The sequence below is a fragment of the Filicampus tigris genome, chromosome 10 (genome assembly GCF_054856515.1).
Source record: "Filicampus tigris isolate MCC_2025a chromosome 10, RoL_Ftig_1.0, whole genome shotgun sequence".
NCBI lineage: Eukaryota > Metazoa > Chordata > Actinopteri > Syngnathiformes > Syngnathidae > Filicampus > Filicampus tigris.
The window spans coordinates 22,295,119-22,322,472 of NC_141226.1; the positions used below are offsets into that span (position 1 = coordinate 22,295,119).

Below are 27,354 nucleotides of genomic sequence, written 5' to 3' on the forward strand. Positions count from 1 at the left end.
AACGGAAACCAGGCTGCAGTGCTGGGTTTTTTTTTTTTTTTTTTTTTTGCTTTTTATCTGGATTTAGCAAATATTACATTGCAGGTTTTTTTTAGTTTTTTTTTTTACAAACACTTCACAAACAATTTGCGCTTGTTTTCAGTTCCATTTATTTTTATTTTTTTTAATGTATGCGTTGCTTATTAGGATTACGCACAAACTACCAAACTGATTCTTGACAGCAGGGAATCCGCAGGAATCGGCAATCTTTTCCTCGAACAGCAAGACACAGTGAGATAAAAATAGAATTACGGGAGAGGATTGACACTTCCATCTCAACAGGGTTGAGGGGGTGGAGAGCGTCGGGGGATGGGGGGCGGGGGGAGCTTTAGAGCCAAATGAGGCCTGCATGACAGAGAAGAAAAAATTAAGGCTGGATGAACGAGGAGATAAATTATATTTGAGGGGGGGGAGGAAACTGACAGATGGATGGAAGGAAGATATGCTGATATTAAAAAAATAATGAAATCTTCAGATAAGTCCGTCATTGATCGTCACATAGATTAAAGCCATAGACTAATCCCCCCCAGGTACATATAGAGAATATTAGATGCCCTCAATTTGCATGCCGCGACGTGAACCAACTCCAGTAGAGGTTTATTTTTTTTATTTGATGCACTTCCGAGACGTACGTGTGGTAACACGGTGGCCATATCATTAGGTACAGCACAATCTCAAGAGCTGCGCTGTGAGTGTTTGATTGACACTGTCAGAGCGGGATATTTTAGGAATACGTTAAATATTGTGGTTGCAATGGTTTACAAGTGCACTCTAATGATGTATACTCATTAGCCTGATGCACCGTAACTGCGCTAATAGCTCCGTCGTCACACTCGTGGTGCAACTAAATCGCCCTGATTGACTCCACGGAGGGAGAAAAAAAAAAAAGACATTAAAATCCATACACAAACACTAGGAGGCTGAACATATAAATTGAATATTGAACATGCCCGTGTGAGTAATCTATATGGATACCTGTGTAAGTGTGTGTGTGTGTGTGTGTGGGTGATAAATATGCCTCCTTTCTCGCAAGCGCTGGCCCGAGATCTCATCGTTATGCCTCGCCATGGCCGACGGACTCGGCGAATGCACTCTTGTTTGAGTGAATGCATGAATGTTTGTGTGTGAACGGGTGCGTGTGTGTGTGCATGTCTCTGTGTGTGTGCAAATACCACACACTCACTGAACAGTCAAAGCAACACTTCCCTAAACGAACATAAGCGCAGTTACCCTGGATAAACTCATTCACGTGCCTGGAAACGGACGTTGCTGATTTTTATCTCCGCGCTGGAGTGACGCATCTGTGTGTAATAAATATAGATGAATAAAAATAAAGTGCTGTCAAATAATACTTTTTTAAAAACTAATTAATCGCACAATTTTCCATAATTAATCGCAATTAATCATATTTTTCAACTACAATTTTTTACGAAGCTTGTAACCGTTATTTACTCGAGTAAAATCTTGGAATTAATGTGGAAAGAAAGTAAAAGTAGTTTTCGATTCAAAGACTGTTCCAATAGCCCTCTTTGATCCTTGAATACGATTATTGTCCTGTAAAATACAACCGTTGAACGATACACCAAAGACCTACAACTAATACGGGATTTGAATTTGGCTGAGCAAAGTGTGCCAAATTATTTGCGATTTCTCCAATGAGCCGTCAAGCATCTTTTTGAAGTAAAACTACGGAAAAGTCCGTCTTTGCGACAGTGACTCTCTTCTAAGTTTGGCTGCACAGTGAGCAGAGGTCAGCTGCTACAGTAAATTAAACTGAGTTAACTGAGTTAATTTTTTTTGTGTGTGTTATGAAATTGAAATTAATCTCCATAGTTAATGCTTTAAAAAAAATATATCATCCCATCATAGTTTTTGTACAATTACCAACGAAATGAGGTTGAATGACCAGGAAATATTCAAAAGTATTGAAAAGGATCACACATCAAGAGCCACGTTCCCATCACTCCATAAAAGTATGCATCATTTAGTGTGTCCCATATCCAATGCTATAACACTTTATATTATTCATGCATGTTTTTCCTTTATAGTATAATAGCCAGCGTGCGCGCGGCTTGCCTTGCCTAAGCGCCCCAAAATACAACCGCGCCACACAACTAAAATAGAATACAACGGCCAGAAAACGGCTGCGCTAGCGTCCAGAGCTAAGCGCTAAATCTTAACGCTCGAGTACGCTCGACGGACCGTCCTGACCGACAGGCGTCTCTTTTCTATAAGTGGCAGCGTGTGTTTCAGTCGTGGCGGTCGGGATGCTGAATGATTCATGCGGCGAGACAACGACGTGCATTTAGGACGTAGTAAATAAATAAAGCTTGAGGTAGATCGACTCGTTTGTCCACTTATGTGTTCACCAAATCCAATGGGAGTCCGTTATTTCATACAGTATACAACGAAACCTTCATTAATGGCTTTTGCATGTTACAATGAATTCCATATCTCTCAATACAAAAAAAAAAAAAAAAAGTCCAAAGGACCAAATAAGCACGAGCGCAACAGAAAAATGAAGGACGGCTGTTCGACGAGTGTTCTGAACTCCTGTGTTCATGCTATTTGTCATATTGAGCAGAACGTGTTATCCTGAGGAGCTTCCGTAATGATAATAAATAACCTTCTTTATACTGTGGCCTTGATCCTCACTGTCATATTATAAAGCGTGAAAGTGAGAGTAAAGGAAAAGAAATGTTTTTAATCCAATAAAACCAAGATGGCTTTCCCTGTGATGGGGCTCTGAAAAGGAAGGGTTGAGGTTGCACTTTTGGTGAGCGCCATTTAAAGTGCTTTACAGACCAGCATAAAAGCTCCTCCTGTATAAATGACTTATTTGCCAGCGTGATGAATGAGGCCCTATATGGTGGGATGAGACATTGGAGGAACATTAATCAGAAGGAAGTATAGCACTTCGCATTAAGACATTTAAACAGGGATTATCACTGTTTTTGCTCTGTGTGTATATATACCGATATATATGTATATATATATATATATATATATATGGCCAGAATCGATTGATTGATAAACTTTCTGTCAATCAGCTCCTTTCTCCACACGGACATACTGAATTAATCCACAGGAGGGCTATTTTTCCACACTTCACTTGAATCGTACGACACATTACATTTGTCATTGCAGGCAAAACGTCCCTCTTCATAGATAAGATCACATCGCGCTCCATGAAATGAGGCCAAATGAGACGTCAGACATCCAACGGCGACATCTTGAAAACAATCTGCGGAGTGAATGGGACGACGGCTAAAACAGGCAGGTGCGTATCGCATGTCATCCATCATAGTTTTAAGTGCGCGCGTCGTCCGTAATTGCCTGCCAAAAACCACTCGGCACCAAATGGGAGCGTGTCGTCTGCTCGCCTTCATCCGAATCAATAAATGAGCCACCAGACGGGCGTAGCGCCATTTTGCGCCGCGCTCGGTTCCCGCCCTGCCTCGTGAGTCACTGCCTGCACAAAGACGCTCCTACCAACAGGGATGCCATTTATTTGGAGGGCCATGGGATTTGGACTCCAATAGGTTGTGTCGTCATTCAACCGGAATACAATACAAACCTTCCTAAAAGTGAAAATGCTACCTTTCGCCGAACAAACACAATATTTTACTGTAAAAACACAGTTAAAAAAAAAAAAATATATATATATATATATATATATATACACACACACACACACACACACACATGTAAATATACATACATATATACATATATATTAGGGCTGTCAAAGTTAAAGCATTAGCGATGGAGATTAATTTACATTTTATGACGTACTAAAAAAAAAATAACTCAGTTAACTCAGTTTTGTTTACTTCCTGTTGCGGCTGACCTCTGCTTACTGTGCAGCCAAATTTTGACAGACTTTTACGTGGTTTTACTTTACAAAGTTGATCCACGGCTCATTAGATTTTGGATGAAAACACTATATTTAGCAAATATGCTATATTCTAAAATAGAAGGAAATATGAGTTGTAAATATGAGCAGTAACTCTGTACCTTTGCGGGTTGGGCTCGTTGTGTTTATCTCTCTCGTGTTTAATCATTCTGTAGCGGCCGATGCGCACGTCCGGTCTGGACACCTTCATCCCGTTCAGAGTGATCCTGCAACACACACGTGGCAGCAAGCATTAGAAGTCAATAAGACGCAATAAGAAGAACAAGTTATTGGACTGTGCCGTCTCCAGTACTCCTCCACTCTTTTGCTTTCATGCGATTAACTCCACTGTCGGGCACAGGGGAGGGGAACGGAAATTCCCGCTGAATCCAATCAAATTTGCCCGTGCAGACTGAATTTGGTATTGGAGAAGTCTGGAAAGTGGTTTGAGCATGCGGATGCATGTTGGACGGTCCAATCTGAATCAGACAATTAAAAGACTATCAAACGGACAAACTGTTCTAATTTGTGCAAGATAATTGCCTCGCAAGAGAAGCTTTACTTAAAAGTCTTGTTTTTGTGCCAAAATGTGGAGTGACCTGAATGAAATTGCCTTTCTACCCACTTCAGTCAGCCTCTTACACTTGAATTGATCGCTCTTTTCTTTTCCTGCTCACTCTGAATCACAATTTGGTGTGCGAGCCTCTCAAGAAATAATAAAATAGTTTGCATCACTCCACAAGTTTGTAAACACGTCCACTCCGGTCACATGCATAATGTAAACATTCACGTCAGTGCGCACACACGCATGACGGGAACACGCACGTCCGTTCGCATACGCCGCATATTTAATTTAAACATGTCTGTCCATCAAGGTTATTATAGTTAATGAAAACTGATGAAATAACTAAAACTAAAACTGAAAAACCTGTTATTGTTGTGTATTAACATTCACATTTGAAAAAAAAAGAAGCTAAAACTAATACTAAAACGAATACAAGCTAAATTAAAACTATGGATTTTCGAAAAGATAAAAACGAATGAAAACTAACAACGAATTCAAACCGGATTTAAAAAAAAGAAGTCAAAATGAAATAAAAAAACAACTGTAATGAAAAATCCTGCTGTCCATTCAAATTGGGTGGGGGCAAGCTGTACGTCAGCGTGACACCCGCGGGTGGGGCATTTAAATAGCAGGATGGATTACAGATCATTTTAGTGATTTCAATTTCCTTTTGTGTCACCGGGCGGATCAACGCGATTGCAATCTATTACGAGCCATCTGTTTACCATCCCCGATTCAGATTTGGGCTCATTTGGATGAATTCCCATCAAGGTGTTGGTTGGCCTAAGTGTGACCGTTGGAAAGAATGTTACTTGTACTGAAGATTTGTGAGTTCCTGTTGATTTTTTTTTTAAAAGATTTTTTCAGGTGTGGCTTATTGCCCAGCTCAAATTGTTCCTTTCCTGTTATGTTACGGGTCGAATTGACATGTTTTATATTCACAAAAAATATTCAGCGTTTTTTTTTTTTTTTTTTTTGTGAACTTGTTTATTTTTATGTTTCGCAAATATTGAAATATCCGATAGATGTTTGCCTCTTGTGTCAAAGGGCACAGTTAAGCAAATTATTGAATCTAATCCAAAATAACTCATTGCAAGTATTGTAAAGTAGTATTGTCCCAACCATATTTCGGTTGTTTAATTTTTACTTTTTTTTTTTCAGTGCGTTGTACAGGTTAGAGTTTAAGCAAAAGAAGTCAAACTTGCTTGCGGCACTTGAGTGAAATTTCACGGTAATCGATGCGCCAGATGTTAGATAACATGATCAGCACCAAAGGGGTGAACTGGATCAACGTGCACAAAAACACATCAGATTTGATATATTTTAAGTGTCTGAATGCAGCAGCTTGTCCAAAATGAGCTTTGAAGGACATATTCCTTACGAGTGCTCTTAGAAAGGCTTTTAAAGCAGCCAGCCATGACAAGGCAAGGGAGGGTGTGTGTGTGTGTGTGTGTGCGCGCGTGCGTGTGTTAGCGCTTAATGCGAGGCCACCCATAACCTTCACACACGGCAGCTTAAAGCAAGTTAGATTTATTGCCTTTTTAATGTCACTCCAAATGCAAATGACAAACTTAGCCAGAATCTAAAAGCTTTACTTTGGGGAGAAAAATAGGACAAGGAGACGGGATAGTGACAAGCACATCCTGGTTCTTTTTTTTTTTTTTTTTTTTCCCCCTGTCGCCCAGGGGGTTAAACAGTGATAAAAGGCCCAGTTACGCCGATGATGTGCCGTCTCGCCGAGTTTATTCGATAAATTGAACCTTTTACGCATCTGGTGGACACTCAAACAACTTCAAATGGACCCAAGGTTGCGCTTTCCTATAGAAAACAATGGAATAACTTTCCGTGGACAAAGATATAAAATATGAATGGTATTCTGGATTGCAGTAACCGGAATAGCATCTCCCCGAATGTCATGCTACTTTAGTGTCCTATAATATTGGTGGACACCTCGTTTTGTGTTAGCATTTGTGCTAACGTGGCGTGAGTGTCAGTCACGTTTACCACCGTGGATTATATTTATCACAGTGGACTTAAATTAAAACGCGAGTACTCAAGTGACACATCATATTGGTGGACCAGCCAGGACACATAACTTTGTGTTAGCATCTTCGCTATCGTCACGGTTCAGAGTTTTATGGCATGAACCATTCTTCCGTTGACCACAGTAGATTTTATTCACAACAATATCTTAAAATGAACACCTACTTGGATGTTCGGTAATGTTGGTGGACCAGCCAGCGCACAATATTTGGTGTTTGTACAGTGGTGACTTAAGAGACAGGTTATCTGACTTATACATTTTTCGTGTGGTCATAAATTATAACAATACTCACAAGCACATTATTTGTCCTATGCGAAGACTTATATAATGAGGAGCTGTGATCTTCGCCATGTATATTTGTATGTCGGTATTATGCTGCCCCCCTAAAGTACACACACTAGAAGCAGCAGTACAATGTCTAATGAAATGAAGCAAAAAAAATGTGCAAAAACGGTTTCATTCTTTAAATGTTGTTTAAGTAATTACTGTACGTTTTTGAAAGCAGGATATTGCAAAGTGCTATTTAGTTTATGAAAAAAATATGTTTTGTTTGGGGGGGAGGCTGGAACGGATGAATGCACTTTAATTCATTTGAGTGGGGAAAGATGATTTGAGATATGAATGTTTACAGTTACGCGCATGGTCACGGAACACATTCAACTTGTATCATAAGGCACCACTGTATTACAGATTAGCATAGCATATTTTATCAAAGCATCTTGTCGCTGCTAAATGAAGCGCACCTGTTGTAGATATCGTCATCCTCCCCTCCCCAGCCCCAGTACTCGTTGGGGAAGCCGTTGATCTTCAAGAACTGCTTTTTACTGAGGCCCGACACGCCCCCGAAGTAACCCGCGTAAGGCAGCCTGGAACAGACCACACAATGTTGTGAGCGGCAACCCAATTTATTTCACACGACTAGTGCCGTTCTACATCAATGCCAGTACGACAAAAGGGTCATAAGCGAGCGCTTTTTCACCTGAAGCCAAACTTGTCCATGGCGATGGCGAAGTGTCGAGGCTGCTCGTAACAGTGGTACAAGTTGCGGTCGTCCATGGGGATCAGGTCCACGTCGCTGAAAATGAAGCAGTTGTAGTCGCCGTCCTTCAGCGCCTCCGCGTAGCCAACGTTCAGCAGCTTGGCGCGGTTGAACGTGTCCTCACCCAACTGTATAATAAGGATGGAAATGCCCACCATAAAGTTCATACTCATAATATTTTGCCACTTTAATTTATTAACTGTATGCTACTAAGCTATTTGAGACGTCGCTACATCCTCCATAGCTATTTGCTACATAGCAACGTACCACACAGCTACACCCACTGCGCCGCTATTGAGACATGATGTTGATTGATCTGTATGATTACTCTGTATGATCACTTTAATTAGCAACCCGGTTAATCAGTATATAATCCTCACATCTGGAGGATTTACCGTGTCGCCGGCGTTATTTACGCCCGGATGTGCCTAATCAATCCACATCTGCTCTGACACCGTTATGTGTCTAGTAAATAACAGATCTCTGTTTCCATGCGGCAAAGTTACGATGCCGCGCCGCCGTCACCGAGTTGTGCCAAGCAATTAAGGTGAAAGGTACAGGTTGAGCATGGCTGCGCGGCCATATATAGTGCGCTGCTGCTCTGTATTTATTATCACCCAGTGGATGTGTGTGTTGACCTCTGCTAAGCTGCTGCACTCGATTATGTTTTACACACTCAGCACAAAGTGTGTGTGCGTGTGGATGTGTGTGTACAATGGATGCAACGCCATAAGGCTAAATCCCAAACTAATATTTTATTCTTGATCAAATGAGAATGAGCCATTTTATCTTCAATCCCTTCAATGACAGCCAAGGCTTGAGACTAGTGGCAACTATAATAGCTTGATTAGCAAGCTAGTGGTATGTTCAACAGTATATGTCAGCTACTTACAATTATGACACAAAGCTACATCCAACGCAGCTACATTGCGAGATTGTTACACGCTACATTGCTAAAAACGGGGTGGACACACACTACATACCCATACGCTACATAGCCATATGCTATCTTGCTACATGCTTCATCGTTACATAATTTACATGCTACACAAAAAGCTAAATGCTACAAAGCTACACAGCTAAGTGCTTTATGGCTATCGTCTACTTTGTGACATGTTAGAAACTACATGGCCACATGATAATTTGCTTCACGCTACAAAGCTATATACTATGACAAAGCCATAAACCACATTGCCACACAATTCACAACTTTAGGTTCTAAAGCATTTATGAATAGTCAGCAACCTAAATTAAATCCACTTTACCCTTACGGGTCCCACTTTATTCACGGTTATGTGTATCCAGTCTTTAATCATTTTAAGGACTTAAAGCAACATGTAACATTTAATATTTGTCATGGACAAAATATTGGCAAGACATAACCACTATACTAGTACAGTGGTACCTCTACTTACGAAATTAATTGGTTCTGGAAGAAATTTCTTAAGTAGAACATTTTGTAAGTAGAGATGCGTTTTCCATGTAAATGCCCTAATCCGTTTCGAGCCCCCCAATATTCAGACGTAAATGTTTTATAAAGCATAAAAATCGTAACAAGAGGCTATATTTTCCTGTTGAGGCGTTTCGTAACTTGAAAATTTCGTATGAAGAGACGTTCGGAAGTAGAGGTACCACTGTATTTCAAACTGTCACATGAATACTTGATGCTAGGGGAATGAGGCATTACATTTATTCATGCATGACTGACGAACTATACAGTTGAGCATGTGACATAGATATAAACAGCATACTGTCAGTGTTAAAATAATATATAACAAAAAAAAAAAAAAAAAAAAAAAGAAAGAAAGCAATGGCCCATGTGCACTTCATATAAGCTCCTCCATCCCAGCATCGCTTTGGAAGCAGGAGGCTCATCAAAGCTTGATTAGATACTGTCGCCAACCGCCAACACACACACACACACACACACCCACACACACACACATATCTAATTTAAAAGCTAGCAGTCGTCAATCCCTTTGGCCGCGCCGTGTTTCGCACGGAGGAGCGTGGCAGCCCTGGCGCAGTGCCAAGATAACTAATTGCTGTAATGACTTTCATAGCGGCGCGCACAATTGCAAAGCGCAAAAAAAAAAAAAAGCCAGCGACCGGTGGCGGCCAATTCAATAACGGCGGCTGCGGCCCTTTTGTGCAAAGACCGTAGCCTAATTTGGCGTAAGTAAATAAGGATGGGACGGCGGTCATCCAAGATACTGTAGCAAGCTTTGTTTTATTGCTCCAGAGCGATACATTGGTGTGCAAATAAAAGAAGCAGGAATCACATCCACTCTGGTTGGATTTGATTACAGTAAAATCCAGCTATTCGTAGGGGAAATGCAAGTAATATACCACCCCCAGCAAAAAAATGTTTACAATTGCCTATATTCATAGTTTAAACTGTAAATTCAGTTGAACCTTGGTTTTCGTCATTAATCTGTTTGACAAGGTCAGACAAAAAATGTCATGAAACAAATGAAAACTGAAGGAATTCCGAATATAATATAAACCACTGAACTGTTCCACACACACAAAATTATTAAAAAGAATCAAATGTAATGTATCTGGCACTAGGACAAGCATGAGAGTCAATGGAGTAGCCGAGTGACGCTAATTAGGTAAGAAAACTGAGTGGATGAATGCAAACTGGGACAAACTTTCCGCGGAAAAAGTCAAAGTAAAAACAAATTATTCGAAAACCTAGGAATACGGAAACTGAGGTTCCACCGGCTAAGTGTTCTTACAACATTACCCGTAAAAGTAAATGGCTTACAGATCGATTTGTGTGAATAAAATGCACCTGAAGTGCGCATGTACATGTGGTGAAGACTATCATATTTTTTTTTATTTTAAAATAATTGCATTATTTGTTGTTGTTTTATTCAAATGGATTAAATATATATTTTTTAAGTTTAAAATAATTGCATTATTTGTTGTTGATTTATTCAAATGGATTAAATAGCTCAGAACATTATTATGATTTTTTTTTATTCCCAGCCGGTATAATTCCAGCGAGCAGGAATAAGAGTGTAAATCAAACAGGAAGTATGTCAAAAAGCGAGTGAACATTAAGAGAGACAGAAGAGACCGAAGGGGGAGGACGGAAAGATGACGAGCGGTGACAAACGTTGCAGCAAAAAGACATGACAGGGAAGGTTGGTGGTGCCCTGCGGTGGTGGGGATGAAGCTGGGGGGGGGGGGGGGGGGGTGCGCCATGTGTCAGTCAGGACAGGAGAAACAGCCGACTCATGCAGAAAGAGACAAACAGTAGATGTATACTAGTAGGCTGTAGACTCAGGGAGCTGCCACCTGACATCAGACACTCAAGAGGCATGAAGGGAGACGACACAAACAGATGGTCGCCGTGGCTGCGGGCTTTCGACCTGCCGTGTGGCAACCAGGCTCGAGCTCTAGTCTACATGCGGGATAAATGAAAGGATCATGAAAAAAATTTGCTAACATGACAACAAATGTATGAAAAACTTTTCAACCTCTGATAATATATATAATTAATTAAAATTGCAACAAAAAAAAAAAAAAAAAAAAGGAAAAAATAGTCTAATAGTCTAAACACAGTATTTTGATTAATATTGCGTTTGTAGATTATGAATTAAGAAAAAAAAAAAATCCACTTGTTTTTATCCACCTCAGGGGGCGGCCATTTTGCCTTCTACTGCCACAGAAAATGACATCACAGTGCAAGGGCTTTGCTTGCGAATGTCACGTGACCAAACCCAGAAAGCAGGTGGGCCTTGATTGGTCGCCACCTGACGCCCTTAGGACCTCATCTTCCCTCGGCTCTGGTATGAACTTTCCATTATGATTGGGTGCTAGAAAATTTGTTAAAGCGGAAATCAACCCAAGCATATTTTTTTTCAAGAATAAGTTCCCAGCAGGCCCACTAGTTGAAACACGGCATCGTGATTAATATTGCGTTTGTGGAATAAGAGTTAATACACCCCTTTTTAGCCATCTCAGGGGGCGGCCATTTTGTCACTTCTGTCGACTGAAAATGACATCACAACTACTCAGTCCTCAGGTAACGACCAATCACGGCTCAGCTTCAGAAAACAGGTCAGCCGTGATTGGTTGTTACCTGAGCCCTGAGCAGTTGTGATGTCATTTTCAGTTGACAGAAGTGACAAAATGGCCGCCCCCTGAGATGGCTAAAAATGGGTGGATAAACTCTTATTCTAAAAACACAATATTTATCAGAATGCCTTGTTTCAAATAGTGGGCTTGCATAGAACATATTCTTGAAAAAAAATATGTTTGGGTTGACTTCCCCTATAAACATTGCACATGCTCACTATCGCACATAATGCCCCCGCATGACAAAAACTTGAATTGAAGTTGAACTTTTCTTTTTCTTTCCCCTTGCAGTGGACATAATTGTCTTGTTCCCGTTCCCTTCTCCATATTATGTCGGGAAACACACACGCACACACCCCAAAAGAGACGCACAGTCTGGGTTTCACACCGCGTGTCCCTCAGACCTGCTGCAGCTCGATACAGCGAGGTGACTCATCCCTCCTCATTTCCCATCACGACCAATATGGGACACCATCTGCCTCACGCCTTAATGTTGGAGCCTTCTCCAATCTTGCCGTCACTTTGAGATATTGCCTCTGTTTGTGTGTGTGTGTGTGTGTGCGCGCGCGTGTGTGTGTGTGTCTAAAATATGTGCAGGGTGAGACCGGGTAAAGTTGCAAAACTTCCTTTTCCTTTTTTTATTTTCTCTGGAATATATAGGGTAGATCCCTTACAGCTGGGTGACAACACGGCGCGAGCGCATGACACTGTCCAGACTAGGGCTGCATGATATTGGAAAAACATGCGATATGTGATATTGTTGTTGAAAAACAAAAATCGATATATTGCGATGTTTCACATGTTCCTAAAAAAAAAGAAGACATTTTTATGATTGAATGAAAAACATACATTTTGTCATGCAGCAAAATAAAGAAGCTCAATTTATTCTTCGCTAATTAATTGTAACTACCCTCGATCATGTTCAACGATTGTGTGTCGATGCACATTTAAGTTTGCGTTTGACTGGTTGAATTCAGATAAAAAGCATACAATTCCATAAGAAAAATATTGCATGTCTTTGCGATATGTATATCGTATGAGCCCATATTGCGATATTTTTCGATATATTGCGCAGCCCTAGCCCAGACTTTGTTTTTTCTACACTTTTGCTATAATTCTTGACCACCGTGGTACGTTATCATCAGTCATTACTGCCTGATTCAATTTTGGAAGCGGGAGCAAGCGGTGCCCATTTAATGGGGATTTACAGAAGAGTACGAGGACATAGTCAGTCACCGTCCATGGAGGGCTTGGTAATTAGCATGTTGCACGGACAGCCAGGGAGTTGTCAGCGTTTTAGCGAACATGCTCGCAGCAAAACATGCCGAGAATCCCGATCAGCTGAGCTAATTAGAATTTCATCCCCCATCCCAGAGTGGACCGGCAAATGGCAAACGGCAGCGATCAATCGGGATGTCTCTGTGTTATTCGTGTTCAGCTGAGGTCAACAAGACGAGCACGCCGGGAACGAGGGGTTGAAAAGCCCAACATTATCCCATGTGTACTTTTCTGCCTTCAGCTGAAGCCCCTTCTTTGGGAATGATGTGCTGTAATGTCGACGGGGGGGAAGACCACAGGGCTCGTAAACGGAGGCGAGCCGGGGGACGCAGTTTAGCGGGAATATGGCAGGCGATATGAAGCATGCACGCGAGATGACTAAATTTTACATGCTATGCAAGTGCAGTGCAGTGCAGCAAACTGCCTTACATGTTTTGGGGGGGGCGTTATACTAACTGCTAGGATTACAAAGTCCGCGCTGGACTTTTAGTTGTTACTTTTCGCATGTTTCAAGCACTTAAATAAATACTAATAAAATAGAAAGCAACACAATTGATTTGGTAAAATTATTTTTTAAACTCTGAAGTGTAGTATTATAAACGGTTGGTAATAAATAAAAACGAAAAGTGATATTGATTGGAATAGAAAATACAAACTAAACCATAAAAAGAAAATGTGTTTTTAAAAATGGACAAACATCCTTTATCTGTAGTAAGTTATTTCACTGTCTTAAGCAAGTCAGAAATAAAATAAAATCAATCAGTGAACATCTTAATTAATTCTAATATCAATCAACTGAGAGTAGGAAGTGTAATAAACAATAGAAAGTAAATGATAATAAAATAGATGAAAAGTATAAAAAAGGTTGCTGTGACTAAGTCATTTTAACAATTAAATAAAAAGTGGAAACTAAATCTTGAATACAAATGTTGAATTGCAAATTTCAAGTCATTTTAATACACAAATGATAAAAGCAATGCACAATAATACATTAAAAATGTGTAAATATATTTGTCCTCGTAATATCCCAAACACATGATAAGATACTGCGCAAAAAACAAATGTTTTGATGATTTCAAAAATTGCTGTGATGTTGACAAAAACAACTTTTAGGATTAAAATAGCAACACTAAAAGATTTTTGAAAGGTCAGTGAATTTGCCAGAATCTGTGCTGCCTTTGAGATGTAACGCTCGCTATCTCGGAGATCTCGTCTTTTGATGACATCGACGTGACGTATCAACGCGCGTAACGATGCAAAAGCGAACGATGTGTAATTAGCCTCCCGTTGGAAACACAGCAGATGCGGAACATAATGTTCCGACAGAAAGGCCCTCACAGCGCCGACTGTAATTGTTGTTATGGCAATCTCACACTTTATGGAGGCTACGTATAATTAACAAGGATGAGCTGCTGTGGTGGTAAATTAAAAACTGCATGAAAAGACCTCGTTCTTCCTTTGTAACGCCAAAACGAACCGACAATACAATATAAACCAGTGGTGATGATGAACTTTGGCATGGAGAAATGTAATATTCTACTGCCAAAACGCTGATGGTAGATGATAGTGATGGTATGCACGGCAGGGTGGAATAACGCTATTGGAAATTTGTAACAAACGCCAGCAGGCCTGGACACTCCTGTTTTATGTTGGCATTAGCCTCAAAGCTACCAACAATTACTAAATGTCAAACGTTAGGCAACCCCCCCTCTGTCCGTCTTTAAAACTCATCTTAAAACACATTTTTAGTCTTTGGCTTTCGACTCGGCATGAGATCCGGCATTGTTTTAGTTTTTTATTGTGTTTACTTTTATTATGTTATTAATTTATTATTTCAACCGTCTTGGTTTTTACGTCCCATTTTTACTTTATGTACAGCACTTTGTATGCAGCTGTGGTTGTTTTTAAAGTGCTCTATAAAGGAAGTTGAGTTGAGTGCTCAACAGTACAACAAAACAAAGTCGATTAAAGCTGAGAGCAGTATTTAACGGGCCCTTGCACCTCTTTTTATATGGCAAATCCTTGAAATGATCATCACGATGCTATATTATGTCCAAAGTAGACGGTGGAGGCAAAAAAGCTTGGCAATTCATCAATTCCCTTCTGTCTCGTATGTATGTATGTATGTATGTATGTATATATATATATATATATATATATATATATATATATATTCCCTAGTGTGAGTTGTTTCAACAGTAGGAGCTGTAGAATTTGCCCAAAATGACTGCTTCAAATTGAAAGGCTGACTTAATGTTAAATCTTGGGCATATGTCTTTGAGACGTTTTTGTGCCTCCTCTTATGACCTTTCCACCTAATTTTGTGTCAATCAGGTAAATGGTTCTTGGGGGCTAATTTATTTTGAGCTTTCTAGCGAGGAATTGAAGTCACTCATTTTAATCTAAAAAGGCTATCGGGGAAAGTCATGACGGCGGGGCTATTATATAGAGTACGTGGCCGTGATGGTCTAAATGCCACAAGAACGGCAAAACAGTCATCCAGCATGACGCCGTCACCGTAACAAAACTTATCAACCTAGTGGGAGTGTTCAATGTCAAGGCTGAAGCACAGCAGCGGACCTCCATCAGTATTTTTTGACCGGCCTTGAGGAGCAGTTCAAAGACGACTGAACACAAAACCGCTGTGAGGTGCTGTGAGCGCCGTGTCAACACATATTCTTACGCCGCTGCACAAACGAGTTCATTGCAAAATGTTTGGAAACTCAAAACCTCATATTTCAGGGCCTGCCTTGAACTGAAGATGCCACATGCTTTCAAATCATCTGGAAAACTCCAAACTCACATCAATCTCCAAATAACAGAAAAAAGAAGACAAAAAAAGGCAGCCACTGAGGTATCAATAACAGTAACTCATATGCAATTGGACAAATACTCAGGAACAAGAGACTGAGAGAGGCATCTGTTACACAGCCAGAGTTATTGTGAGAGCGACCTCTTCCCTTCCACATAATTCTTCACTCTCTATTTTCTTTGGAGCATGCGAGTAATATCAAGAGATTCAAAGCACACCTGCTGAATCGATATGAATCATTCCCAAAGACGATGACATTTAAAATGATGGGGTGTTTTGTATCGCCACTGATATCTTTGTGCTCAAAAGTCATTGCAGACGACTGCAATAGATAACACAATCTCAAGGTCAAGGATGATCTTATCAAATTACTTCACTGCATTATTGAACACATCCGAATCCATCATCGGCGTCCTTGTTTGAAAAAGCAACGCCTCTAACTTTGTTGCAAATCCGTGCATGTAGACAATGTACTTGTGGCTAGGGTTAGCTTCTAATGTTCTCACTGGCACTGAAGTACTCTATCTCGCAGCCTACGGCAAACTAACCACACAACCTGAGGCTCGTGTTAACGCCTAACAATAGCAGAGGCACTCTCACAGCTAACGACAAGCTAATCAGTTAACCTATTGCTAACGTTATCACCAAACAACAGCAGTGGCATTCAAATATTAAGTCTCACAATCAATAATGTGTTTGCTAGTCTACTTGAGGCGAGCGTTAGCTGCTAATGTTAACAGTAGCATTTGAAATACTCCGTGTCACAGCGAACTCAATGTGCTAGCCATCTCACAGGTAATGATGCGATGGTAGGATGCGATCTACCTGTGGCTAGCGACAGTTAATGTAAGCGGTGGTAGTGAAATACTCCGTCTTATAAGGAATGTAATATGAGCCTTCCGTCTCACTGGTAATGACAAGCTAGCCAGTGAAACAGTGAATCAGCTAACCTCAACACTGAAATGCTATGCTAAATAACTGCTAACAGTTCAACAAAGACTCACCGAATGCTGACTCAAAAGAATGTCTGAGGAGATGATACTTTTATTAAACAGGCGGAAATGAAGGTCACATGATGCCCTGCTTATCCCCACTTTGCTTTGGAATCACATCTCAAAGCCTTCAGGATGGAATGGCAATAAGCGGGCAACCTTTTTTTTCTGAAGCAATTACGACTAACGCTATTTTCCCCCCGCTCGGCACTGCGTCTTTTACAAAATGATCCCGGTCGGTAATCTCAAACACTGCTGACAATATCATATCATTTTTTTTGTTGTTGTTGTATTTTTTTTTTCCACATTACAGTTGTGGATTAAAAAAAAAAAATGCAGACAGAAGTAAACAACACTAATAATACAATTGAATTGGACATGCTGCGGAATATGAAGAAATGCGCATCAGAGATGAAGCAGCAGTAGATACTGAAAGCTTTTGAAGGTACGCAGCGGCACTGAAATACTGCGTCTCATAGCTTTCTAGCCAGTCTAGTTCCTGCACAGAGATCCTCCATTACACAACAAGGATGCTAGCCAATCTACCTGTGATCAGCAGCAGCAATGGCACTGATATACAATACAATACAATATTATTTATACAGCGCATCTCAGAACAGCTACAGCTGTAAACAAAGCACTTTACGTACAACAACAAAATAACCATAACACAACAAGTGAAAACAATAAATTAACACGAAACCCTATATACAATAGACACAGGAAAACACACAAAAACTCTCGGTCTCAGGTCGGATCAAAAGCCAAAGAATGATTTGAAATATTTTGGGGGAGCGGGAATGTTAAATTATGAATGTTTCAAATACCTTCGCACTGGGAGTGCACAATGTGTCACGTTACTTCCCTTAAACAAAAAATAAACTTGCCTTGCCTTGCATCCCAGACTCAAAGGTTGGAAAAATAATATCAATTCCACCATGTACTTTTCTCTGCGGTGAGGATGAAGAGAAAGAGGAAGATCAATATCCTTTTCAATATCCTTGTGGTAGTGAGTAGCAAGTAGATAAGAAAAATAATGACTGTTATAATTAAAAAGGCGTTGCTTTCATTAGCATTTGAATGAAAAATATGCTAACACCAGATAGGGAAGATAAACGGGGGCATGATTTGAAACTGATATCCTGATTCAATAACTACGAATGTTACTTTTTGTGTCATTTGTACAGTTCTCCTCATCAAATAGACCCTGTAAAGGGAATTCAGAGATTGGTTCTAAATACATTATACATGCTTGAAGATGTCTGCTGAAAAGGTGCAAAGACTTTGTAGTACTCCGTCATGGAGAAGTGTCAAACTGATTTTCATCACTTCGAATTTCCAGATTTTTTGGGGGGACATGACTAAAACGGGATTCAGTGACGTAGGCAGGTATCGAGCATGAGTCGCCAATCCCCGACTATATAAGAACTTGAGCGCCTTTGTTAGCATCAACAGTTATCTGGCAGCATTGCAAGTTACTTATTATTATTATAGTGCTAGCAAGCAGTTAGCTAGTTAGATCTTCTTATATCCTAAAAATGCATCTTACCTGGATGCCACATTTTACAGTATAGGTAAGTGACATTATTTGAATTCCCAAGTGTTATGCATTTTGGATAATATGTTGGAACGCAAAGTATTGTGGGTTCACAAGTACACAGCCAACCCTTTCAATTACAAAGAGACTAGCGTTCTTTGGAAACACATACTGGAGAACGTTCTTAGGAAGAGCGTACTTGCCGGGTTTACGAAACCGTACTGTGCATTCTTGATATGACAGGCTGAGTGACACGTGCCGCCATGTTGATTTTCCACCGACATAAAACCATGCCCAGAGGATTCCAGGTTAGCTCGCGAGCTAGCTGGTAGCTAGCGCCTCTCGTCATGGCACGGAAAGCCCCATGACAACCTGGTGGGATTTATTCCCCCCAACAGAGGGCCACAACGTCTGTTAACTGAGAGAACGGCTTGATTTCTCATGCTTTTGAAGCCTCATTCTACAAACTTGGCAATTTTCCACACTCAACAGCGGCAGTGGAAATCAAAATCACACAATCGTGCATATGGGAAAATGAAACAAAGTTTCAAGTATGAAAGAGGAGGGTTGAAAAACAATGGCATAAAGTGAGTAACTTGGACATTTTCCTCTTAGGCTATTTCTTGTGTCTTGCAATGGTCAACCACAGGGCCCAATTCGAAGACTGTCCAAATTCGCCGCAGATGCAAAGATTGGATGGCCCGAATCAATAAATATAAATATATGAAGGCCGGATCAAAGTAAAGCTCTGATCTAACGCAGGTTGGCTCTTTCTCACCTAACTCCCACTGTTTCTGGGCTCTTCTCCAATTCACACAATGTGAAATGATGGCCCAAAAAACAAACAAACAAACAAACAAACAAACACAAAAAAAACCTCTGAGCAGCCAGCCTGGTTACAGGGCACGGCCGTCCCTCTGCAATACCTACTCATGTAACTTTGCCCAAATTTCCACAAAAATACAATAGCATCATTTATCACCCAGTTGACATGTTTCAGATTGTACAAACAACGATAAGAGTAACAAGCTTTGAGGACACGATAAACCCTGCTCTGTTTGAAGAGACCATTTGGCACATCTACAGCTTCCGGGGAAAGAGAACAGCAGCGTATCGAGAGCAGACACAGCGGGGCAAGCGGAACCAAAAACGTCCGTTCCGCGGGGAAGTGATTAAAGGCGCGGCGCAACGTCTCGGCCAGAAGAGCACGGACACAGTAGACATCATTACCCGGAGCTACCCCCGACATCTTGGCTCACAAGCATGTCTTATTTATTAAAATTGTATTGGAGGCCATATCAATTTGATCTTTTTTTATTTTTTTTCCTGCACTCACAATCACCATTTTCTATCTTTCAGCTTTTAGACATTATCCCCCTCCCCCCAAAAAATTCCCATAGACTTTAAAAGACAGAGAGAAAAAAACAGCTGGACGACAGGGCAGGCGGAACCAAAAGGTTTGTTCCTCTGGAGGAGAGATGAAGAGGAATAGGAAGTGTAAAAAAAAACCTCAGATAGTGGGAGTATCATTTAAGACTAAAACACATACACACCCCATTCCCAACAGTGTAAAAAATTCACAGTAGAGGTGTCGTGCTTCCTACCTGATTGATGATGTAGATGCCATAGTCAATCCTCTGACGTCTGAGGATGGGGTGGAGGTAGTGAAGCCAATACTTCAGGTGGTTTTCCCGGTGGCGGAACGGGATGATGATGGCCACCTTGAGGACGGGGCGGCACACATAAGGCACAAGATTTCATAGGATGCAGTTCTTAAAGCTATCTTCTAACTCCCAGCAATTCACATGAGCGGTTTGAACTCCGCTGCTAACCAAAACAGCAGCATCTACGGAGGCATTTAAACGATGATCTTATATTATGCGGGCATGTCATCTTAAATGACAATTAGCATTACAGTTAATGCTGACGTGCCACTGGGAAACATTATAATATTACAGTCATGCAGACACATGATTTGTTGGTTATTTTTTGTAGAGGACAAAGAATACATGCCTGTGACTATTGTTGCATTATCGGTCTAAATGTGTTGCTACAGCCTTCGTGTTCAAGTATCCGTTGTATCTAAAATCACATCGATGCTAACTGTATGTCACATCGATGCTAACTGTATGTCAGCATGTCAGTGGCATTTTTAATACTTTGTTAGCATAAAGCTAAGTGAACTTTCCTAACGCAAAGCTGTGGTTGTTTTAAATACTTTTATGTTTAATTTGACAGTGGACTTCAACTGGGAGTGGCATTTAACAGATTGATATCTCTTTTTTTTAAATGAATTTTGGCCTGTTTGCCAAAGTGATGCTTCTTGTGAAATCAGTTCAGTAGAGTTCACTGCCATTAGTTCGCCTCGTTCTCAAGTTTGCGCTCACACGTTAAAAAAAAAAAAAAAAAAAAGACCAGCCAAATGACGGCTCGTATTATGAAAAAAAAAGGCACCACTGTATATTATCACTGTCAGAAAGAAACATCCCAATTCGGTCAATTCCATATTTTTTCACAAATCTATATCATTGATCAGTACCCATGTGGCTCTGATATTCTGTGGGGGAAAAAAAACACACAAAAAAGACAAGCCAGAGTGTTGAAAACACATACCTTCCATCGAGGCCGACAGTCAGGGGGCGTGTAGCGGCCTCCCTCCGTCACGTTGGGGTTCTCTCGCTGCACGCGCTCCATCGTCATCTGGGAGCTGAACTCGATCAACAGGCGGCCCACTGAGGAGGGAGAGAGACAGAGGGAGGAAGGGGAGTGAGGCTACATAACGAGGAAAAACAAATAGGATGGCGGATAAATGAGCGGCGGCTAGATTTGAAATCTTCAAAGTCACATTGGCGGCGTATCAAAACATCCACGCACGAATCGCGGCTGGTTTTCAAACACACGTTCCAAGAAAATCCTCTTTGATGTCAGCGTGTGTTAAGTGAGTTAATTACGTGGTGATGAAGCTACACCATATGTTACTTTGTATACATGTATTTGAAACTTGTGCTGAGGGTTCAGATACTAAGGCATAGCACAGAGCTCGATAATACATCACAGCATATCATAGTGGCTATGGGCAGCAAAGGGAATCGGAGCAATCTGATTGGATTCCTAATGAGATTTGGTCTTGGTTTCCTTTTTCAAGGCAAGTTTGATTAATTTAGCAAAATCGCAAATCGTTGTTGCTAAAATCTGCTAATGCTGATTTTGAGTAATATAACATGAAATTATCAAATACTATTTTTAGATATAATGTAGAACAATAATTTTACTGTTATTTTTTTCACCATTTTACTTATTATTATTCAATGTGTTAAAATATTTAATGAATCAATGCCTGTGTTACAAACACAGCAAAATGTGCAAAGAACAATAACAATTTAAATATTTGGAAGGTTAAATAATATCGTAAATGATTTTTAGTAATAATTTAAAACATGTACACGTACACGATTATTCAATATTGCATTGTATGAACTCAGATTTTTGCTCTAACCTGTTTTAATAGACCTAATATCAGGTGGACAATAATTGTTTTACATTATTTTGCTTATCTTAGTTTCCCCACGGGCACAATTAAGTTCTATGAATCAGATGAGGAACCACCTTATTATTGTTTAATTATTGAATAAAGACAATTCAGAATTTTAGCTTTAACTAGTAAATATATATATATATATATATATATATATATATATATATATACACACACACAGAGAGAGACAGAGAGAGAGAGAGAGAAAGAGAATAATGGACATACATTAGCATATATATATATATATATATATATATATATATATATATATATATATATATATATGCTATATATATATAATATATTCAAGAGTAATGTTCCTAGTCACCTTCTATTTCTTTTTTTATGTCTAAAAGCATCACAGCGCAATGACTTTATTATCATATATAAGTGTTTTATTCTTTTTCCACTAAAGCGGCTTAAGTCAATAGCTCGCAGGCAAGTGAAGAAGGTGGCAAATATACTTAATGGCGGTGGAAACCAAAATCACACAGTCGCGCATATGGGAAAATGAAACCAAGCATTTCATGATGTATTTAAAAGTCCGGCAAGTGGAAAGACAATACGATAAAGCCAGTAACATGGACATATTTCCTTTGGGGCGATTTCTTGTATCCCGCGTTGATGGAATTGTGCTTTAAAGCAGGGAAGTGCACATACGCCAGTTCATGATCCACTTATTATTGACGAGTTTGTCTTACGAGGCCTCGACCAATCAACACGCCCGAACGACCTGAGGAGTGATCGACCCTAATCGGGTTACGTGCTCTCAATGTAAAGAGTGCCAACTGCCCTCTTCACTCACCACCTTTTTCCTGCCATTAGTTTTTGTCATATCCTTGAAAATGTTGAAAGGGAAATCACTAAGACATGCTCTAGTGGCGGCAATTATCAAGCAATCCATTAATAACGTAAGGTAGACATGGCGGCGTGGTCAAGGGAAGGAAGAAAACGATTCTATGGAGTAGAGTACTGTAGTTTTTCAGCACTGAGGCACAGCAAGTGTAAGATAACATCCTCTGTATTTAATTCTGTAAGGAGACACATTTTATCCGAGGGGAGATTGAGGGCAGAAAGAAAACTTACAACCAAGCGGAGACTGCAAACTGCACTGTCCAGCGCTAAGACTTGCATGTCCTATCTGAGAAAACAGCTTTTATTTGAGAGGAGATTAAGGAACAACGGATGCGCTGCAGCAAAGTCGAGACTGTGGAGTATAGTAAATCAGCGTCCAGTGCCAAGGCAATGCAACAGGTTAAGGAAGGTTATATCTCCTGTATATAAGGGGAACGATTTTATTCAAGAGGAGACTTTGGGCAGCAAGAAAATAGAGCACTGCACCTAAATGGAGACTATGGAGTATTACGCATTATGATGCACAGCAACACGGTATGGAAACAAACGTCACCTATTCATAAGGAGAAAGATTTTATTTGAGAGGGGACTGAGGACAGCAAGAAAACACTCTGCAGCAAAGCGGAGACTGTGGAGTATAATACAGCAGCACCTAACAGGTTAGTGTGTCCTCACATTTGACTCAAAAGGAGACTCAGGGCAGCAAAAAAAAAGGGAGCAGTGCAGCTAAGTAGATACTGTGGCGCATCACACTGCGGTGTCCACCAAAAAAGCACAGAAACAGGATAACCTAATAATAAAGGTATTTAATTTTTTAAAGAGACATATTTTATTCAAGAGGAGACTCAGGGCGGCAAGAAAACGGAGCGCTGCAGCAAAGTGGAGATTGCGGAGTATAATACTGCAGTATCACGAGCAACCAGGGTAAGATAATGCCTCTTTTATTTACTTCTCTCAGGAGAAGAATTTTAGTGGAGAGGAGGCAGGGGTGAGCTAAAAAAGGGAGCGTCGCAGCAAAGTGGAGACTGTGGCGCATCATGCACAGCAACACAAACACTCATTTTCACTCAGGCTCTCATCCGGACGGAGGCCAAAGATCCTAAATTCAATTGCTTTTCTCTTTCAAATCCCCGAGAAGGCCCGGCAGCGTTTGGCTCGTCACTTCGAATAGACGAGAGGCGCAAAGAGACTCCGGGCTGCCACCGCCGCTGCTGATTAACGAGCAGCCTGTCGTGCCATCTCTGCGGTCAGATGGCGTGCGGGCGAGCGGAGGACGCGGCGAGGACACGTCGAGTGTCACGCCTCTCCAGGGAGGATCAACGCGCTTTGGTCCGAGTGAAAATCTCACACGCGTCCGACTGTACTCGCGGAGGATTGCGCGGCGAATGTTCGAGCGGCACTCGATTGATGACGAGGGCGCAGCGTTACGTAAGAACTACCGACCATTCGGATAGCCTTCAAAATCAGCAGCGTTCTTAATTGCTCTCTGGCAAACAAAAAGAAACCCTGCAATGAAAAAAATCAAACTTACATTTGTAAAATAAAAGTACAAAATAAAAAAAATATTATTGTATGACTTTTTTTTTTTTTTCCATTAAGCCATATTTTTGGCTCTCTCTTGCGGCCGTTCTACTATCAGGATGTAAATGGCTGACAGAACGTTTTTCTGCAGCCGTGTCAACCCTCTCAAATGTCCGTTAAGATGCATTTTCTTTTTGGAAGGTTTATTTGAATGCTAAGAGTGCATTAATTAGCATGTTGCTACCAAATTTTATACTTGTATTTGCCAACTCCATTTCTGTACGACTGACAGGGCGTTTTTCTCTCTTAAATCGATGTCCATCCACTCATATGCAAATTAAGATGCAATTTCTCAACTCGACTCAAGTTTATTTATATAGCACTTTAAAAAAACAACCATTGCTGCACACAAAGTGCTGTACATCCAGTAAAAATCAATCATACAATAACAAAGACAGTGTAAACAGTCAATTAATGACACAAATTCATGTGTTTTTATCAATTAAAAATTGTGAATTAATTAATCAATCGAGTGCTATACTGACCAGTTGCTTACTATTTTTTGTAGTTATATTTTGTAATATGAGTCGTATTTTTCCTCTGGATGGTTGCATTTCATTATATTTGATCTTTAATCCATTTAATATTGTTCTCATTTTGAGTAGTTCTTTTCAGCTTCTTTGCTCTCTTTCACTCGCCTCTTCGATTGTTCAACGGGGCTCTCACGGCCTTTATATCCTCTTAAAATCATTAGTTGTGTGTGCGTGCGATTTGTATGTGCGCGCGCATTTACTAGATGTGAGGATTAGCAGCACGCAAGCATCTTCTGTGCGTGTTTCGTTCAGTCACGACACCACCCCGCGTGTGTACGTGTACGTTTTTGTGTGGACAGGGGCTGCGATACGAGATAGGTGTGACAGTGCTTTCGCTGGCCTACAAACAACAAAGGACAAAGAGGACGACATTCAAGAACCAAAGATGAGAGTGGTGACGTGTAACATGTTCGGAATACAATATGTTTCCAGCAGGCCCACTAGTTGAAACACGGCATTCTGATTCATTTTGCGTTTGTGGTATATAAATTAAGCAGCAAAACGCTCTCATTTTTAGCCATCTCTGGGGGCGGCCATTTTGTCTTCTGTCGACTGCAAATGACATCACAACTGCTCACAACGACCAATCACGGCTCAGCTTCAGAAAACAGGTCAGCCATTTTCAGTCGACAGAAGACAAAATGGCCGCCCCCAGAGATGGCTAAAAACCAGTGCATTAACACTTATTCCACAAACGCAATATTTATCAGAATGCCCTGTTTCAACTAGTGGCCTTGCATAGAACATATTCTTGAAAAAAAATGTTTGCGTTGACTTCCAATGTAAAGATAGTAAAAATAACTCAGCAAACTGTGTTGGAGAAAAGAACTTGCTTGCTTTGGTGTGCTAACTAAGATTGTCGCCAAAAATGTTAAGAATTTATATTTTAAAGTTATTAATTAAATGATTGTTTTAGCCCAAAAATGTAGGGTTTTTTTTACAGTCTGGTGACATCACTACCAAATTAGCAAAAAAAAAAAAAAAAGCCAACAAAAAAAATAACCATTAGGCGAACATTTTTGTCGTCAAAGCAGCCATAAAAAACTACAACAACAAAAAAAAGAGCAAAGTATTGCTTTGGCACATTTCGTCTGTGTTCGAGTTAACAAACACGACAGTGTTTTAAAAGCTCCTAATGGCTTGAATCCATGTGAACAGTTTGTTCAGGGGCAGGAGCGGCGGGCACAAAACGAATGGTGAAAACATGCAAGGTTGCGGGAAGAAGCGGGGGGGGGGGATGTTTGAGGAAAGAAGGAGTGAGGACTTGTGGGACTTTGAGATACACAAGCTAATGAAGAGGCACGACAAATGCAGCTATGCCAGCTGTGCGCCGTGGCAACGCTCACAAGAAGAAGGAGGAAAAGAAGAAGTTGATGGTAATTGTTCTGAATTTGCTTTGTTGCCTCACCTCAAATAAGGCGCATAATGTGTGCATTCCTTCCAAAACAGCAGCTGGAGTGTGTACTCCAAGTGCACCGTAAGACAACGAAACACCGAAATGAACAAAATAAGAAATGCTTTTTTTTTTTTTTTAACACACACTAGCAAAGTCTGTCATTTCCTTAGTCAAAATGTTTATTTCAAACTATTCAGTAGGCTATATAAAAATACATTTATTTTACTTTATTTATTTATTTTTAATCTGATGGAAGTTAAATTCAAAACTGTGTTAATTTCAGGGGACTACTTGTTTAAACTTTCCGTTAACTTTGGAAGCGGTGCTGCTGACCACGGGGGACTCTCTGCGCCTTTTGTTTTTGGTTGAAATTAAAACAAAGATAAGTGAAATTTAACATTTCAGTTATTTTGAAATTTTGGAAAACTTTTTTTGGCTGTTTCAATGTAATTAAAAGGAGCAATTAACTTGTTTGTGTTTTCATTTAAAACAAAGATGTTTATTATTGTTTACGATTTTTTAAAAAAAATGCAAATTTGAAAAGTTATTCAATAAAAATATGCTTAAAGTTATTTCAACATAGTTGGGAGTTTGTAAAATTTTGACACCAATATTTTCCCTTTTACTGAAAATGAAGAACTGTCGGCCTTCTTGACCACTAAACTAATAAATTGGTATTGACCCTGAAACATAAAAATATCGGTCTATCCCTCCTGCACTCACAGTTCCCAGTGTAGTATTTGAAATACAGTAACAAGATCGATTCCTGACATTTCTCTTGTCCACTTAATCAGACTGGCTTTGCTGTGCCAACACAGGTTTTATTTTTTTACTTGCGCAATAAGGAAAGCAGATGTTGTAGTTTTGAGAGAATAATGTGTTCAGTTAAAAAAAGAAAAAAAAAAGAGCAGTGACTATGTGCAATCAATTCTGTTATCATTGGTTTATTCGCTTGGAATGATATGAATCCAAGTCATTACGGCGCAGCAGGCACAGTAACGCACAGCCTCATCGCCACCACGCACACACACACTACAGGTCTGTCCAGCTGGCACTGTGATGTTGGCTGGCACACACACACACAAACATACAATGTCACACTCCTCGGAGCCAATAAGGTAGCACATATGTATCATATCCGGGTTTTGCTATGATATTGAATTT

The 27,354-nt window shown here is 40.2% G+C and overlaps 1 protein-coding gene across 3 annotated transcripts in view; it reads right to left on the reverse strand.

The window, feature by feature from the left end:
• Nucleotides 1-27,354, reverse strand: part of b4galt2 (UDP-Gal:betaGlcNAc beta 1,4- galactosyltransferase, polypeptide 2) — a 64,323-nt gene that overhangs the window by 5,679 nt on the left and 31,290 nt on the right. For all 3 annotated transcript variants that reach the window (XM_086043654.1, XM_086043653.1, XM_086043655.1), the window contains 5 exons: nt 20,904-21,022; nt 19,895-20,011; nt 7,523-7,710; nt 7,287-7,409; nt 4,057-4,161 (listed from right to left, as the gene is read on the reverse strand). In XM_086043654.1, the coding sequence (XP_085899780.1) occupies nt 4,057-4,161; nt 7,287-7,409; nt 7,523-7,710; nt 19,895-20,011; nt 20,904-21,022 (652 nt within the window). The remainder of the gene's footprint in view (nt 1-4,056; nt 4,162-7,286; nt 7,410-7,522; nt 7,711-19,894; nt 20,012-20,903; nt 21,023-27,354) is intronic.